This window comes from Tubulanus polymorphus, chromosome 4, assembly GCF_964204645.1.
Source record: "Tubulanus polymorphus chromosome 4, tnTubPoly1.2, whole genome shotgun sequence".
Lineage (NCBI taxonomy): Eukaryota > Metazoa > Nemertea > Palaeonemertea > Tubulaniformes > Tubulanidae > Tubulanus > Tubulanus polymorphus.
The window spans coordinates 20,181,587-20,200,494 of NC_134028.1; the positions used below are offsets into that span (position 1 = coordinate 20,181,587).

Below are 18,908 nucleotides of genomic sequence, written 5' to 3' on the forward strand. Positions count from 1 at the left end.
CCGGGGGGATTATTACCTAGGGGGGATTTTTATCGGGGGGATATTTACCGGGGGGATTTTTACCTGTTACCGGGCGATCATATGGTGGTAATCACGCGCGTTTTAGTCTTTCAAAATCGAGTCGGGATACGGTTCCACATTTCCAAAACTTTGGATAAAGTTCCACAATCAATGGTTGCGTAAGTTTGAATCAAGTTATTCTAGTTTCATTAATTTGGTTAATGTTTTGGCCATACAGTCAAATTCTTACCTGTAACTTTGTAGTCAACCTTAGTATTTTTCCACCCACTCGGTTTTTAAACATATTTATTATCTACCCCTTCCATTACTAGTGCTTCAACTTAACCACCTATCGTGAAATCTGGAATATCGATTGGCCATTCCTGGAATATCTTCTAAAATGTTGTTACGCTTCTTTACTTGATAATTCTTTTTTTGTTCGTTACATCATCGATAAAACGGTTTTGATCCTCCTTTCATTGTTTGCTAAATGAAGTATAGGCTATATTTAAAGTCGTTCTAGCCACCGGGGGATTCTCAACCAAGCAGCGACGACTTGTATTGTATCGAAACTGTCGCGAAAAATTATTTATTGGAACGTTTTATTGTGCAGTAATTAACAACGGGAAGGTTCTGTAGAATAATAGAACTAAACTCCAGGGTACACGACAGTGCCTTAAATCAACTCGCTTCTCAGTATACAAATTGAAGCTGTCGTTATTTCTGAACTTTTTGTTATAGATCTTTACCCGGGTCACTTACGTAGGCTCAGTTCTCAGTTCTTAGTTGATTTTATTTTCCATGTATGTTACCTCGAAATAGGGGTTGGTCCCTGTTTTTCATTTGATTGGTAGATTTGATTGGATTTGTTTTGATTTATTTGCCCCCCTTAGAAATCCACAACACTTCCCAGAAGCGAAACAGGGGGTTTGATTTGTTATCATTAATAGCTTTATTCATTGCGTTTGTTTTTACGTTATATATTCATACAATAGGTTACGTAATACTCGATGTAAATATAAAATGAAAGAACAAGATAAGCTCTGTGCTTGTGTTATGTACCATCCTCATTAGTTACAAAAGACAAAAACAAAGGGAACAAGATAAAGAAAAACGAACAAAACAAAGAGAAATAATAAACTGCATTCCAGAAATCCCACGGTATTTCACACCGACTTGGGGTAGAATTTTACCAGTTTCATTCTTTATCTTAAAAGGGATTGGCCCTGTTATTTATTTGATCGGTAGATTTCGTTTGATTTTTTGTTGTTGTTTGGTGTCCCTTACAAATCCACCACACCTGCCGGGAACGAAACAGGGGTTTTGTTAGAGTTCGGATATCGAAGTATAAAGATAGTCGTGTGATCGTCAATCGAGTTTACGTATTTTTTGTTTAGATCGAACTTGGGTCTATTTGGTCTGGGGTCGTGTGAGCTGGTCTGCTGGACAGTCCCCTCCCTGTTGTTGCGACCGAGCTGAATGAATTTGATCTATTGTGTTCGCATTTCACTTGTTTTTCGATATTCTTTAGCTCGATCAACTTTCTGGAAGAGTCCCTATTACGTAATGAGCTCGTATTTATATGTCTGCCGCACAATTCGACTAAAACCGGGGACTCGGACTAAGATACCATTGTGCGAATTGCCTCTGCGCTCGCGGATACGTAAGCCGTTAATCTGAATGAATTTACGTCGAATACGATACGAAACCCGTATCTTAATTAAAGAAACTTTAAAACCGTTAATTTACAAGCAATAATCCATCAGTAATTACGCACGCCAAACAAGCTTTGTACACGTGTAACAGTGAACATTCATATTCATTCGATATTCGACTTGCGTAGGCCTGAGTGTGTGTATCACGTATTTCATGCTTTAATGGCTTCGATGGACATTACTGCTGAAAAAAGCTGCAACAATGGAAATGAACGCAACACTGATGTTAACATGAACCCTTATATAGCCAATCAGTGTCCTAATATCCCTAACACCTTCGACCGCTCGTGAATAAATTGCCGAACACAAGAAGATATTTTCGGTTCATTCAGAAGACATGTAATTTCCGCGCGTGCGCCGGTAAATGAACATTCCCCGTGTATGATAACGAGGAAACTAACTTGAATGTATATCTAGGCATTGAAATAAATTCTTAAAAGAGGTACGTATTTGCAATGGTATAGATCCAAGAAGGTTTTAGGGGACCTCGAACTGCTCCATGTCCGTAAATTTTCAGATAGCGATATCAATCATATTAATGATGTAACAAACCGCAATTCAAATCATTATCGATTGCTGTTTAGTCGTCTGCCAGAAATTACCGTAGGTAATGCACACATTTTCAAAGTTTCGACAAATCAGGAAAATGCATCTTTCATTGCGATCTTGATTTATTTATTTATTTATTTTAGAGATGAATTGCAACAATGTGTACAATATGAAAGATAATACGTAATGTTGTAATATGAAACTTGGGTTTCGGAAAATGCAAGGCTTGTATAAACTGAAACCCTGAAATGGAATGCTCAATATACAAAAAGTAGTAGTTGGCCGAAAGGGAACTACTATTCTCGATCAAAACTAACTGCGATAAATACAGAGATATTTAGATACACCAGTATGTTAAATAAACATTACCGCTTAAAGTGAATGAATAAAGGAGGGTAATCAATCAATAAGTAGATTTATAAAGGTGTTTCATTTTTGATTTGAGAATATTCAAACTTTTAACTCATGGTTTTTATTGATTGATTATCTGATTCCAAAGTTTGGGACCCTTTTAAACTCTCAATGAAAATTTTTTAACATTGTAATGACTCAAATAAAGATAATATATCTGGGAAAACACTACGCTTCATCCCCTCTGTTCCAATATCTGAATCCGCCTCTGTATTCCTCAACTTTGAAGGCAACGACGCATGAACGATGCAGTATAAAGAATCAATTAAGTGCATCTGAATTTGAATACGTCGACAATTGGATCGAATTGACTGGCGACCATTTTAACCCCAATATTGCTGACGTAGTACACATCGACTCTCACAATACCCTTTGGATAACGCAGGATGGTAATCAATAAAAAATTCATTTTCGTAACGGATATTACAGTGTGAAAAAAATATGCGGGCAATATACAAAATAATATATATTTCCTCATTCGCCGTAAACTAATCATTCACTTAGTAGATTAGACGATATCATTTCTATGCGTCCTCGGATATCACATGACTTCGTGTTCATAAACCACGTCCTATTTTTGCGTGGGTCTGTTACCTACGTAGTCGACACAAGCTACACGTTGTTTTTTTTACTCAATTCATTTCCTATTTTTACAGGATTAAAGCAACTGGGTTCAAACTGCAAGAACGACAAACGAAACGTCCGTTTTTATATTCCGAAAAAAGAAAATCTGTGAACGTTCAATTCTACATCATTTCCTATTGGTTTATTTACGGGAAGTGGACAACAAAAACCCGGTGTTCAGTAGTGTCAGACAGACGGTTGAGTGTCGGTGATACCGCAGTTGATTTCTCGAGGAAGTTAACAACATGGGCGAAGTTATCCTAATTCTAACAGTTTTAATGTGTGTAACGTTCACTCATGGATATACAGACGATGACTCTACTCTGATCGAGCAAACAGGTGAGATAAAAAACCAGCATTTCAAAATGTGATTTTCACCCCTCTTTGGTCAGATGTTTGATTTGAACACTTTAATTTTCAAATATAATTTGCAGCATAGTTTACAAAGCATAATACAAAATACAGTAAATTAGACCTGGAGGGGCCTGTAGAAACCAAGGAATAGTTTGTATAAAACAGGTCCCTCAAAAGAGAAAAGAAAAAAAGAGAAATGCAATAAAGAAAAAAATATGCTCACAGTCAACCCTTAACACACAAAATGCAAACAAAGTAAACTATGGTAACAGCTTGATTCTTGATTAAGATGTAATCATTTTATAAGCCAGTTGTTTTCTGTAATATTTCAAAAACAATAATTTTAGTTCGAATAACTATATGATATAATCAAGCACAAAGTTGCTTTCTATAATTTCTTAGGAACAGTTTAGAATTTTCCAGGTTTTTTAGATTTTCACTGAAGTTATTCCATAGTAAAGGGCCGGATACTTTTACTGAAAATGTTCTTCTTTCACTATTGAAAGAAAGTGTTTGTAAATCTTGACGTCGCCGAGTATTATGACTGTGGATTTGAAAATTTTGGCTCCAATAATTTTCGAATGATTTCGGTAATTCGGAGTGGACAAATCTGTAAATAAAAGTACCTAGCTGAAGTTTATTAATATCTTTGAGCTTGAGGATATTAAACTGTTTGAATATAGGGTCAGTGTGCGCCAAATAATAGGAATTAGAAATTAGCCTAATAACTCTTTTTTGCAATACAATTAATGGTTGACTCTTTTTTGCAATACAATTAATGGTTGAAGTTTATTTTCGAAATTTCGTCCCCAAACTAAGTTACAATACTGGAAATATAATGTTCGAAGGTAGCAGTCAAAGTTAACCAGCAAATGCATCACCGGGACCCGATTTCATAGTCTTTGACTTAGTACCACAGTTCTTGACTAGATTTACCATCAGTTTCCATTGTTTAAAATCTCAAGAATCGAATTTCTAATATAGCTGCAAAGCAGCGATAACGGGCTTTCTGCGCAGCCTTGTTCGTATTCTCGATCTTGTCTGGATATTGTTGATAATCCGTCATCAGGAATTAATAAAATACCAGTCTTGTTAATGATGAAAATGAACTCAAATGAAAACTCTGGTTTATGAATCTGCCTGCTCAGACGAAATTTTCAAAAAAAAATCTTCATTTTTGCCAATGAAATATCGTTGATAATAGTGATAGATCATTGCAAGTCAGAACCAGTAAATTACTAGTAGATTCTAATAAAATTATGACTTTTCCGGTTTGCTCGACTTCCCGAATATCAATAGGGTTTTCAGTGAAGGTACAGAAAATCCTAAATAAGAATCGTGGAAATATTGAGCCAGAACAGTTAAAGAGGAGCCAAAATTGAGAAATGGGGCCCAGAGATGCAGAACTAGGTCAATGTCAACAATATTGTCACTGTGTCATTAGTTATTCACAGGTTAACTTACTGCAATCTCCCTGACATCAATGTCACAAAAAACTGAATCAATTAATTAATAGTAATTTAATCCCTATACACACTGTGACGCGATGTTAAACGGCACTTTCCAGTAAATTGGTATTATTAGCTCGATCAGTCATCTCTCCCCGGGGAGAAGTATCCGAGCAGCTGCTAGGGGCTCAGGAAGCATCTATCACACCAGGTGCCGATTTACTCCTGGGCGAAGAGGATAAGTGTCTTGCCCGGGGACACTACGGTAATGTGCGGGATTCGACCCCACGACGACCTGGCTTCCCAGTGTCGAACGCCCAAAGTACTCGCCCACCACTCGGCCACTTAGAGTTTGAGAGCTTGAATAGCTATTTTTATGAATCTGGCCGCTGATCATCAAAACTGTTCAAATTAATATGAGATACGTGTTTACAGGTAACAATCCCCCGGTAAAAATCCCCCTTGGAAAAAAAATCCCCCCAAATTCGATTTCGCAGCAAAATTCGTCCATAAGAAACTACATTATTCTATGTTGAAAAAACTCAAATAGTTTTCAAAAATTTTCATATTTTCCGTGGTGTTTTTCACAATATTCACCTCGGATAATCTGTGATTTTTACCAAGCTTCGTGACAATGACATTATTCTGTGACTTTTAGCTCTTAACGTGCATAAAAATCACATAATCGTAGTTTTGAAAATTTCTAGTTTGTGATAGTAAAATAACTACGTAGGCCTACCCTAAGTATTACTGTAAAATTTATTATCTGTTTTAATTTAGATATTTACCGGGTGGATTTTTACGTACATTCGAGATATCTATATATTATCATCATTATCGTTTGTGTTTCGAAATGATTACTCAATAACAACGGAAAATCGGTAAAAGGCTTAATCAATCGTAAATCAATTAAATGTTGAGATGATGACTAGACATAAAATCGGGAGAACTATCCATTCGGCCTAAATGATTTTATGTTGAGATCTACGTATCTCGGCAAAAAATTGAATTCTCATTTCTTCTAAACGATGCTCCCATGACGCTTCCGCAGAAACTGGCCCTCCAGATTTACTGTAGAACCGTGTCCTGAATCTGTGATATAAATTGAGAGAAGATTCTAGTTTTGTCTTATATACGGGGTGTTTGTGTTCGCAGGCCGAGCCGTTTTACATAATATAGAATTACACACACGCAGAATTTCTCGCAGATATTATAACAACAACACCACAAACCGAGTTGAATTTGAAATCTACCCGAGGCCTCTCGCAAACATCTCTTTTATTTCTTATTGGATGTTATTTTTTCTACCCGTTTGTGAAGTATGGTTTATAAACCCGAGGGTCTCTCCGACGTTAGATCTATCTATCTACTGTTTTACCGGTGCGCAGTCTCTCTGGCTATTTGAACAGATTTTCTTATTTCACAAACGTTTTTGTAGTTCGCGTTTTATCTAATATCGTAACATTTGCCCCGCCGCGGTTCAACTCGTGTGTGCGCGTGTACAAAAATACACCCGGCGCCAAAGAATCTAATTTCAATTTCAGATTCACACGGAAAATGATTTTTAAAATGAAAACTCCATGCACAAAATGATATTCAATACAATTTACGTTCATTTATTCCGATATTCAGGAATAACCATGTTTCCGTAAATGACAGAAACATCAGAATCTGGAATATGAATTCATTCGATTCCGCGACGACGCGTTCGGTTTAAACCTTCGTGCACTTCAGCAATGGAATACCCCCGACTTTCAGAACCACTCACACAACACACAATTGATTAATTTACTTGAGACTGAATTTTATTTGATTTTGAAGCCGGGGGTGACTGTCACTTTCACCGCTGTCCGGAGACTTAGCGCAACGCCGCATACAATCGAACACTGATGAAAAATCCCTCAAATCTGATTAATACAAGAAACTTGTTTCTTTATCTCATACGGAAAAAAACGCCAAACACGATCGAACGAACGAACTTTTCCCCCGAACTGCAGCAAATGTTTTACCATTAATTGTGAATTATTCAGGCTGAGTTTCTCCAGACGGCTTTCTTTGGCAAACTGAGAAAAACCGTGACTCGTGCCTCTTACAACTAGAAATACGAGCAGCTCAATATTGTCAAATGTTAAAGGTTAAATCAATCATATATTCTATAAGCAAGGAATTAGATTTTCAAACAAATATATTTCTCCGTAAATCTGAATGTTTCACAGTTCTCGATTGAGATTTGAATGTAATTTGAATGAACTGATTTCAACTTAACCGACTACTGTTATATAGAACTTGGCCCAAAACTGAGGATCTGGGATCCCCGAATCTACAGATCAATGATAAATTCGACTCTTGCGTTAACACAATTTTTCTAATAGTTGAACTGTGTAACTGGATCCTTTATTTCGATATCTTCCGTAAACTCAGTTCCTAGAAGCTCGATTTTGGACGTTTGTTAACGGTGTCTGTATGGATAGAAATCTATATTTTCTGCAAGAATTAATACCCGCATTACGGTAGAAACGTGACTATATCTAGTGGAGACGGCTCTGATATATCTCAGTTCTTCCATCGCCACGCAGCATACTGTCACTCAATTTTATATCTTTGTCTCTGGTTTTAATGCGTAACTAATAATAAAACGTTTCGTGATGATAAACTATGAATGAGAGCTCTGCGGGTAAAACAATGCAAGCAGCTGCCTCTGCTGCTGGTAGCCATATCTCTATCCGAAAAACGGAAATATTTGAATAAATCAGAATTCAGGATCCGATTCCATAGTTCAGGACCTATTCAGCGTTCTGTGCCTAGTTTCCCAATAATTTTCTTTAAATATCGGTTGACCATGTTATCTATTTGATTGGTAGATTTCGTTTGATTCTTTTTTATTTGGTGTTCCTAACAAACCATCCAGACCTGCCGGGATCGAAACAGGGGGTTTGAGTTGGAAATCGGAAATCGAAGTACGTATATAGTTGTGTGATCGGCGGTCGAATTAAACAGAATTGAATAGAAGGTCATGATTTGGAAATTCGGTTCTGATTCATTTAAACAATCTTCTAACCAGTCCAAAATCATTTTAACCCTGTAGATCTAATGCTCTATGGATCAGGATATATATATATATATATATATATATATATATATATATATATATATATATATATATATATAACTATATAACTATATATCTATATAACCATTGGTGCATCACAATGACCGTGTTGTGACGATATATAGAGAATACCACACTGATATGACGAGAGAGATGAAGTCCAAAAAGCTTCCTTAAAACTAATGATTTATTGATCCGACGTATCGTCTATAACCTAATAGTCATTGAACTGTGAGATTCTCTATGTAGGATCTTTATCAGTCGGTTTTATTTCGGCTTTTATCCCAGTCCATCTAGACATCCATCTGTAATATTATTCGCGTCTGTAAGTGGAGAACCGTAAAGTACGTATATCCGGTACAGTTCACACTGATATAGCTGTAATTATTACTGATCTGTTCTCCAGTCTCTTAGAGTTACGGTAATCACTATAATTGGTCACCATTTCGCGGCTCAAGTCGTGACTTGTGAAATATCACTTACTATTCAACGAAAAATGACGAATCTAGTTCAGACCGATTTTCGCACACCAGAAAATTTGCCGTCACGAAATGTAGAGAGAAAAATCGTTTTTAAATTTCACTAGAATTCGAACAAATTATCTCTGTTTTGTCGTGGCCTGTTTCACATACCGTCCCATGTGCGTTCATCATTTACGAGGTAAAGTTGCAACGTATAAGGTTCAAAGGTATAACGATGAAAAGGTTCGCTGGAAATTCTACAAAGCATTTTATGTTCGCGGAAATGTCACGAACAGATTATCAGTATTTCGAGACGACGGATACAGAAATAAGACACAATCATATCAACTGCTCATTTTACAGCAATCTCTGTGTTTATCCGATCCACACCTCCAGAATTTCAATTCTGGCCAAAACCTCGGACTCTTTGTTCCCGAGGAGGTGTCGGGTTGACCACCGGATTCTTGGTGATATTTCGCGATAAAAGGGTATTCAGTAAATGTTTAGGTTTGTAAGGGACACCAAGTCAGAAAAAAAAATCAAACGAAATCTACCGATCAAATGAATTCGCAAATCTCAATGTTCAGTCAAATGGCGGTGCGTAGTGGCAGACCCCTTTGGCGCGTAATCTCAAACTCTAGCGGTTACAGATCAGTCGTCAGAAAAGATATTCAAAAAATGTCAGCGTAGGCCCTCAAAGCAAATAACGCTCTTAAACCTCAGTAAAAATGGGAAATCTAACGCTAATATCCACATAGATATTTTAAAATCAATAACAATCGCAATTTTTTTGACGCGTGGTTAAAATATGCGGTTCTTGGTTTCACATCGTCACTGCTCTTAATTGTTGCGTTTAAAAAATTCAAGAATCACCGGCAAATACATGCATTTCATTTCCTTTGAAATGGTCCATGAATCAAGTTAATCAAGCAAGGGACTTTAGAGCTATATGATATTCAATCTAAACTTATATATGAAAAAATGAGCGCAAATTATCGCAACAATGGGGACCTCGAGGGACCGCCACAAAATGGCACCTAGAAACTAGAAACTTCTTTATTGTGGTAGGTTTTAAGATCAAGAAGCTGCGGTCACACGTATTTGGCCCAGGTCAAACCTGCCCCGACGAGACCCTAGTCAAATTTGTCCCGTGCTTAATTCGAGAATGCGCTGACACGTAAATTACTCGTACGTTACTGAAATGCTATCGAAACGGTACTGTGGCAAGCGAGGTGAAACACGGAACGATTTTACCCGAGCTAAAATTTGACCCGGCCCTATTCTTGTAATCGTAAATGATCTGAAACTGAAACTGAAAACTGTTAATTTTTTGTCCACAAAAAAAATTATAAAATTTCCGGACCAATGAATTCAGATCTGAATCTGTAGATTTAAAACGACTGTTATTGAACAAATTAACTATTGTAAACGTGACCCCTCTGAGTGGTTTTGCGGACTCCTGCTGTATGCTAGCGTAATGAACATACAAATTAACCCATCACAAAAAAAACGGTTGCACGCTTGGTAAACTATGCATGATAAATTCTACGCATAAAGAAAACCCGCAACGTTTTCAAATCACAACCAAACTAACGCTGAACTAATGCGAATAGTTTTTATTCTTTCAGTCAGTTTTTTTCTGACAGATTTTGCCTGAAACCGAAGAGTGAACCTTATACGTATCGTTTTACTACTGAAATTCGTCCACAGTCATTTTCATTCGTAAACGTTTCAAGATTTCATCGAGCAATGAATGACAATGGATAAGTCAATGGATCCTTAGTTCATCGTTGAATGGATACACTTCAGATTTAATGCTACCCGACTTGTGGCGTGAGGTACCGAATGCTTCGGAGCTGCTCGACAATTCGGAGCTGCCCTAGCCGTGCATTCAGAGCACTACAGCGAACTCAGCTGTCCTTATATGGATCGGTATTCGGCCCAGTGATTTAAGTGGTATAGCCTCTCGTCGAGACTGGTTCGAATCACTCGCGTCAGTGTTAAATAATTTTTATTCCTTTTTTACCAAATTGATACGATTCTAGCATACATCTCATTATAGATTGAGCGTGACATGTTTCATGACGCAAAATTTCAAAAATACCCTTTTGAAATCAAAGTAGTAAATTTTTATGAAAAACAAATCAATCTTTCTTTTGAGGAGATTGGTGAACATAGATAAAAGGGGCTCCGTATCCAATCAAAAAGGCACATGAAGTAAAAAGAACAAAGAAAAGGGCACTTTTCTGGGGTGTTTACTGTGACAAAGTATTTAAAAAGGGCAAAAAAAACTTTCGGAGAATCTAATCTTAAAATTCCTTAAAAGTTACAAGCTACTTGGCACCTTTAAAATTGCATCTCAGGGCCCCCAAACCCCCGATATTGGCTTCGCGTCTACGCCGCTTCCATGGCATGGATCGTCATGTTGTGGCACATCCTTACCCCATCATAAATAGTGCCTTTTAAATTTGGAAGGTAGTTTAATATAGCCCCCGGATCCGCCTCTGGTGCACTGCTTCCCATGAAGTTGCATAATACGCTATGCGTTGCGGGTAATATGGCGGCTGATTCGGGCCACATTGAAAAAAATATGACGGACAACAAAAACGACCACGTTAAAACGAAAAAGAAATGTGTTTTCTTTTATCAGAAATACGAATTCGTTTGATTGGTAGATCTCGATTGATTTTTTTTGGTGTCCCTAAAACCCGACACACCCCCCGGGAACGAACGAACAAGAAATGTGATTTTAACTTAACGTTAAAACGAAAAGCAAACAAGTGTAAAGAAGAAATTGGTGGCTATTGAGTTTCATATTTTTTTCGATGTTGCCCCGATCAACCACCATAGAATAATTACTAGAATTTGAAATCCATAATAAAATACAAAAACTGTAGAAATTCTATTTAAAAACCCAGAATTTTCTTTTTCAAAAGAAAAGCCATTACCAAGAAATGACTATTACAAAATATGACATTGGTTCCTCGCGGAGAGCATGCCTTGGAATTCGCGTAGACGTTTCCCAATTTCACAATTTAAACCGCTTGTTGAATTCCTGCTGGTATTTTGTTGTGAGACGCGATATCTGATCGCTCAAGACAAAGATCAAAAGATTTCCTGCGATTTACTTAAATCTGTTTCCCGCGCGACGTTCGTCGCAAAATGCATCGCCCACTTTAAATAGAGGTACTCGCCGAGCTTCGCTTTGGGGAAATATCAAATTGTGAAATGGGTAAAAATTCATTTCAAGCGAAATTTTTAATCGTGTCGCTTACAACGAACGATACCGTCTGGTTCCGATTGTCTCGGAGATTTCCGACGGCTCCGTGGAAATATACAACTGGGCCTGTGTGTATCCCCAAATGTGCGTGTATTAATTTGTAAATGATGTCCAATTTACAGCATTCATCCGAAGTTAATATTATCATTTCAAATCGATAATTACCAACGGTCAATATTTGAAATTTGAATAATTGCACCAGACCGATTCTAATTCATATAACTGCGTTATTAGACCAATAACATTCATTATTGTTAATGTTTACACGTGAATTACCATTAAATCTTATGCTCATTTAAACTTACGCAGGTATCAAACCTGCAGCGGAGACTCAGCACCCTCAGACTCGACCCGGTAACAGTCATTCGATACTCTTCGCAATATCTAAATGTACCGAGTATAGGATACTCAATTTTGAGTATCCTTTGTGGATGAATGAGTATAAAATGTTGGTTTTTGTTGCTACAAATACGGCTGAAGTGTATAATGTAAGTGGCCACACCATTTTATTCGCGGTCGTATCAGGGCGAACTTCGGTTATCGGAGTTTATCGATTATAGTCGAACTAAACGAAACCGAATGTCAGTTCGTCGGAACTACGGTCCGGAATTGGTCGATAGAGCTATAGAGCACGGTCGCTGTAGTTCGGGTACAATTACAAAATGGCCGACACTGAGAAATACGTTACGACCGAACTATCCACTGGTTATCTCTAACGAACTTTTGAGCAACCGGCCCCAGATTGTCAGAAGGGAGTGTTTGTAGGCTGCCGATGGTCAGATGATGGTCGCAGGCTACATATTGTATGAAGAGGGTGGCTCCTAGCGGAGAGGGAGGCTCCGGTGATACATGTATATAATATACAATAAAATTGTTGTTGTATTATATTTTCCAGATAGCGGACTATCATCGACAAGGAGTTTATGGAACAGATTACACTATTTCCCGGTTAGTCGACGTGGTGGATTAAAATTAACTAAAGATAACCAACCGGTCGGCAAAAACAAAATGCCCGAACTTTATGCGAGTAGTAGATTTTTTCATGTTTACGGAAAAAGGAGCAGCATCAGCGACAGCAGCAGCAGCAGCGACGACAGATTTCACCTTCAAAATCAACAACCCGATGGACATCAATGGTATCCATCACGTTCTAAAGATCTCTCACTCGGTAGGTTTTCATTTTTTTCACTGAACCTAAAAGTCTGAATATTGATTTTTCAACCGTCAGTTGATATTTGAATAGTGACGTGAACCGGAAACGAGGTAACGATTTTCTCCTGTTATATGTCGACCGGAAGAAGTAGTAATAAGAAATTTTAATGACGACTGTCTGATATAAAATGCGATATTGCCGATATAGATTTTGAATCCCGCGAATGCGGGCAGAGGGGACGAGGGCATAGAGATAGGGAGAGAGGGTGAATACTGTGTCGGTTCCGTTGTTCGAATCACCGGTTACCTATAGAGACCGGTCGATGGCACCGGATTGAACGGAAAGACAGAATATGTCGAAAGTGTAATTTAGCCGCTGTAGGAGATGAATTCTTTAAGTAATTTTTTAAGTTCAAAGAAGTAAATATCTCCAAAGTTACTATTGGCGACACCCAACTGACGTTACCCTACAGCTGCTACTAAATTCAAACATAAAAACTTTAATCAAGTTAGCCATATTTTTGAACGAATGCTTACCAGCCTTCGCTTGAAATTACTGTTTTCATATTATTCATTTGATTATTAGTATTTGTATAATATGTATTGAATTTATACATATTGTGCTCTGTGCAATTGTATTCATTGTTGGGCAAATAAACTAAACAGTTGCGAACGGGGGCGGTGCTTAATTAACAAGGCGTCTTAAGTCTGAATACTCAATCATAATCTGACCGCGATAATTCATTTTTAGAACTTTCTCAGGAAAGACCGAAAGAGTCGCTAATAACATCCACGCTTTACAACGTCATGAAACACTGAAAATTCATATCCGTATCTTACATTCATTATAATCTGTAGGTTTATACCCGTATATACTCACAGATTCCCCTTTCGGTTTATCGACCCGCTTGGGATTGGAATCTAAAGTTTTTAAAAAATTAATTAGTTTGTTTTCAATGTTTCAACAAGGACCCGTTACAGAGTTGTGAGTTCAGATATGACTCAAGGTAAACTTATCGAAAATGAACTGATTTTAGCTCAGAGTTAGTTAACTATAACTCATAGTTGTGCAACTCGATCTTGGAGTCAAACATTAAGAGTACAGGACCCGGTTCCACACAGTTGGGAGTTAGAGTTGACTCTGCGTTAAAGTTAGTTCATTTTTAATGAGTTAACTCGGAGTTAAATCCTAACTCGGAACTGTGGAACTGGGCCCTGTACAATAATTCTTTCCGTCGACTTTTGAAATTACCTTACTCACGCAGTATAAAAATGTTTGTTTACTCTCAAATGTTTGTTTACACTCAAGTTCGATCCTTTCAAGAAATAATAAGAAAAAAAATATATATAAAAATTCAGTCAAACTAAGAATGTCACAATCTAATAATAGTATAGTTAAGGCAATGTCTGAAAATCAAATAATAAATAGTCCGCTTCTGAATAATTGGAAAATAATTGTTGGCCCCTAAGGGTAACATATCGTAGAAAATAGTGTAAGAAATTATATGTATGCTTATAAGGACCTAGAATTCGCATTGAATAATTTTACAAAAAAATATAAATCAATCGAGAAAGCGGCAATTGGGCCAGATATAACTTGTACCCTATTCCTGGTTTCCCGCTTTACTAGAACATCAGTAATATCAACTGTATTTTTGGTATTTTTGTAATCTGGAGGACGATGCCCTCGGTTCAGGCGTTAATTTCGCAGTTAGATTCGATGGTTAAACCGTTCAACAGTAAAATGATAATCCATAACTCTGGAAAACTCAAAGATCAAAAACTCCTCTTTTTATGTAGCTTGTTTCGGGGTTGCAGGAATTTGATCCGTACTGCTGTCCAGTTACAGTCTCACAGTCATACGAGATGTTGACAAGTCCCCCTGTTTCTTAGCGCAGAGATCTATGCGAAACAATTTTACACCGTTTTCTACAGTCTGACACTAGCTATTCAAACTTTGAAAACATTTTTGAATCGTTTTAAAAGGAAGTCGACGAAAGAGGATAGTTCGGCTTTGTTTAAAACTGTCAGTATCTATTGCACGCGTGTGTGTTTATATTGAGTTACAAAATGTCAGAGAGTAGTTGCAAAGATCATTTCTTCGCCGTTTCCTTTTTTAAAATATCATATCTATACAATAATACTGTAAGAACCAACAAAAACAAATGACTTGTGCTAAGAAAAGATATTTTCAAGGTGATAGTGCAGAAATTAAAGAAAAACAAAATTACTTTTCGAGGGGATTTCAGCACTTTTGGAAAGTAACACACTTTCTACCGATTAAGCATAGACGATTTTTCCTTTTATAAGGCATACATACTAGTATTACCTGATATTGTGTTAGCTGTGAGCTCGAATCCCAATATTTCTGGGTTAATAATTTCTTAGTTAGATCTTTTCCAAAATGATTTTGTATATTTCGCGAAAACTAATTATCTTGCTACAAAATTCTTTTCATTTCCCTATTCATTATTTTCAGATTTTTGGCGGATCTTATTTCAAGCTATGCTGGAATACAACGAGAAATATCACCAGGTGTAGTCTGCGTCCAAAAGCGTCCAATCACCGCACCGGTTACTGTCACGTGGTGAACGGTTAACCTCGTTAGAAATCGATATACTTTCTTTTAATAATAAACGCAATTAAAACAAAAAGAGCGTGGTTTTACTTCTTGTCTTTTTTTATTGAATTTTGAATCTAGGTTGTGAAGATACGCCACTGCGCATGCGTAATTGGAATAGCGCTGTAAAGAATTATAAATTATCGGCTGTTATAAATGGCAAGTCACATCCGGTATCATTTAAGCAATTATTGTCGTTTGTTGTCATGGTTTCAAGGACGCGAGGAGTGTCGTAGTAAAATGCCAATTCTAAAAGCTCAATTCTGAAATATTTATATCGGTAATTTCGGATCGAAATAGTTCTCATATTTCTATCTCGGCTCCTATAGTTCTTTTTGTTATTGGAACAGACTAGGATTCGCCATGTGAATCAACGATATCTTATACGGTGCGCACCCTCCCTGAGAACCGCTATTCAGTCAGGTCGGATGAATGAGGTTTACTTCATGCGATGTAATACATCCATAAAGCCTACAATATTTAGAAATATGCAGTTTTAGATTAATCGTGAAATCACGTCGGAAAGGACCTCGTACGTAGGAGTCAGAAAAAAATTAATCGGTAATTTCCGTATTTCCTGTACGGAGTCGTCCATACGCGGCTGAGACGAACGATTCATCATTTGGAATAATCTATTAAAACGGCACAGTTTTTTAACGACTTTCCGTGTATTTGAACGAGTAGATGACGTCGCCATGTTTGGTTTCTACGTCAGTGAGTTAATTGGCTACCATACAGTTCCACGGTCGCTGCGGAACCGGTTCCACAGTGTTGGACCCGGTTGTAAAGTTATGGACCCCAGTTTTACAATTTTGGAAGATCCGGTCTACAATTTTGGACCCAGCGTCATAGTTCTGGGTCTAGTTCCACAGGATCGTGAACTTAATTTTACTACAAGACTCCAAAGCCCCAATGAGAGATTCCGTAAGATCCTTAAGAGTCAAATCTAAACCAGGAACTGAGAAACTGGGTTCGGATGTCTGGACGTAATTTGTTACACTTTAACGCATTCCACCAGGACACGTTGAACCGCAGTGTTATTGGTTTAGCCATGCTCGTAGAGAAAACGGCTGAAAAAAACGAAGAACTGACATCATAGAAGCCATGACATAACGAACAGCGTAATTTCAAAGATTAGACTATACGCCGACGATGGAACTCTCACACTTGAAAACGAGACATCTGTACGTCCAACTGTTGCCTTTTGGTATTCTTAAACGTTTTGAATCAGCATCAGGTGCAAAGATGAATGACTATAAGGCAAGGGCGGATTTAGGGGGTGGTCTTGGGGTCCGGACCCTCCCTTTTCACCGAGGTTCCCCTTTTTGTCAAAACCAGATTGTTAAAACCTGCAAATTTGGCCCCTGAGAAATGCATCTTTTCGCATTGATTTCTTCAAAGCTATCTAAATCAGAGGGCGGGATCCCGACGCCTTTGACAGAGCTGCTATATCTGAGATATATCTTTTATTTTCTGCTGGACCTCGGCCTTTCAATTTTCCTAGATGCGCCCCTGTTTAGACCGATCTATGCATCGGTAGCTACACGTAGACCAACCTTTCAATTTCAAATGAACAAACGACCAATAAAAGATATACGGCATGCATTTTGATGACAAAAACAGTTTGGAAGACTGGAGACTAAAAAACTGATCGGATGAAATATAAGCCACAGGAAAAGGTGAGAGCTTTCTTTCACATGAAAACGCGTTGTCGTCAATGCTCTAATACTGCACCATGGGGTACCGGCACCGCTACTGTGGCAATCGAGGATCTACCAGATTCGCTAGCAGCTAATTGGTCTTATACGTTCGAATTCTACATTTCAATTAAAACTGGGTGTTTTTTTCTGAAATGAATAAATTATTAATGAAAATGATACCGATATCTGAGAATAAAAATGAATATATTGTATATTAGATACTGTGTTAATATATGGATTCGGGAGCCTAGAATTTTTCTTATTAACATTTGAATTGTATTTACATTAAGTTGTGTATACAAAATTCTAATAAAACTCGTCCCAAGGTGACATTACAGTGAGTGCCAAGTTCATTGAAAATGAACAAATTTTGACCAAGGAAGTGGTCTACAATCTATACTACCCTTGACACATTGTTCTGAGAATTATCGGACTTGGTAGGAATTGTGGAATTTGGTGCAGGATTGTGAATCTCATCATAGAATTATAACGGGTGCCTCTATTCATTGTAGACCAAAGAAAGACGTAAAAAAGAAATCTACGGCTGAGATCCGTATCGAGTAGAATTTTATTGCTTATTGGAACAAACGAAACAATCGTATAGATAACCAGTAGATGAACAGAAAGTCACACGTAAACTTGCAATAAATTATTCATACGACACAAGTTTGACACTCTGGCAACAGTCTGAACCACAGTTAAAAATCAAGCAGACAGATATTGTTTAATTATGCTCATTTGATTAACATTAGATCTACATTTTTGCACAGCTCGCGTTGAATTTCAATTTAGAGTGAATAACTTATCGATTTAACAAAGCATACGTCTCAGGTTTCAAGAATGGTTCATCCTCCCACGGCAGGGATTCGAACCCGATGGCATCGCTACACTCAGCCACGGCACGAACCCCTACCACAGAAGACCGGGTGGCGCGGGAACACGCGCAGCTTTGCCGTGCGAAAACTTGCGGCATCAATCAGATTGCTCGTTGTATAATCGCTGAGGCAAATTACACGGAAGAACTATGAATGGGAAAACCCGGGCTAAAATAAAACGGGATTTCTGATTGGCTAATAATGACATAATCTAAACTACGCGAGTATCTGCGCACTCAATCTAGTGTGGCAGGGTTTCGTACCGTGGCAATCCCGATGCTATTAGGTTCGAATCCCTGCCGGGGGAGGAGGGATGTTTTGACTGTGTCTCTGGTTATCAGGTGCAGTTCGGCTTACCGTATTTACAATGAGATGATGACATGTTCAGAAAAACCACCGACGAATTGTGCATTTATGTTCAATCTGACATTAATACAAGTGTCACGGTATCTTCTAATAAGTGGTTGTTAGACGCAGTCCTACGATCCCCCTTGGTATTCTGGCAAACTATTTCATAAAGATGGGACTGCAAAAATAAAGCGGCATCTTTTACGATAAAAACCGCCATAGAATCAACTTGGTTGAGATGTAGCACCTAATTATGAGCCTC

General features: G+C 37.8%; 1 protein-coding gene across 1 annotated transcript in view; it reads left to right on the forward strand.

Annotated features, from left to right (window-relative positions):
* LOC141904733 (uncharacterized) overlaps nt 1-15,719 on the forward strand; it is a 39,879-nt gene extending 24,160 nt beyond the window's left edge. The window contains exons 2-4 of the mRNA XM_074793380.1: nt 3,332-3,638; nt 12,847-13,119; nt 15,583-15,719. Of these exons, the coding sequence (XP_074649481.1) occupies nt 3,545-3,638; nt 12,847-13,119; nt 15,583-15,644 (429 nt within the window). The 5' untranslated portion in view covers nt 3,332-3,544 and the 3' untranslated portion in view covers nt 15,645-15,719. The remainder of the gene's footprint in view (nt 1-3,331; nt 3,639-12,846; nt 13,120-15,582) is intronic.
* The last annotated feature ends 3,189 nt before the right edge of the window (nt 15,720-18,908 follow it).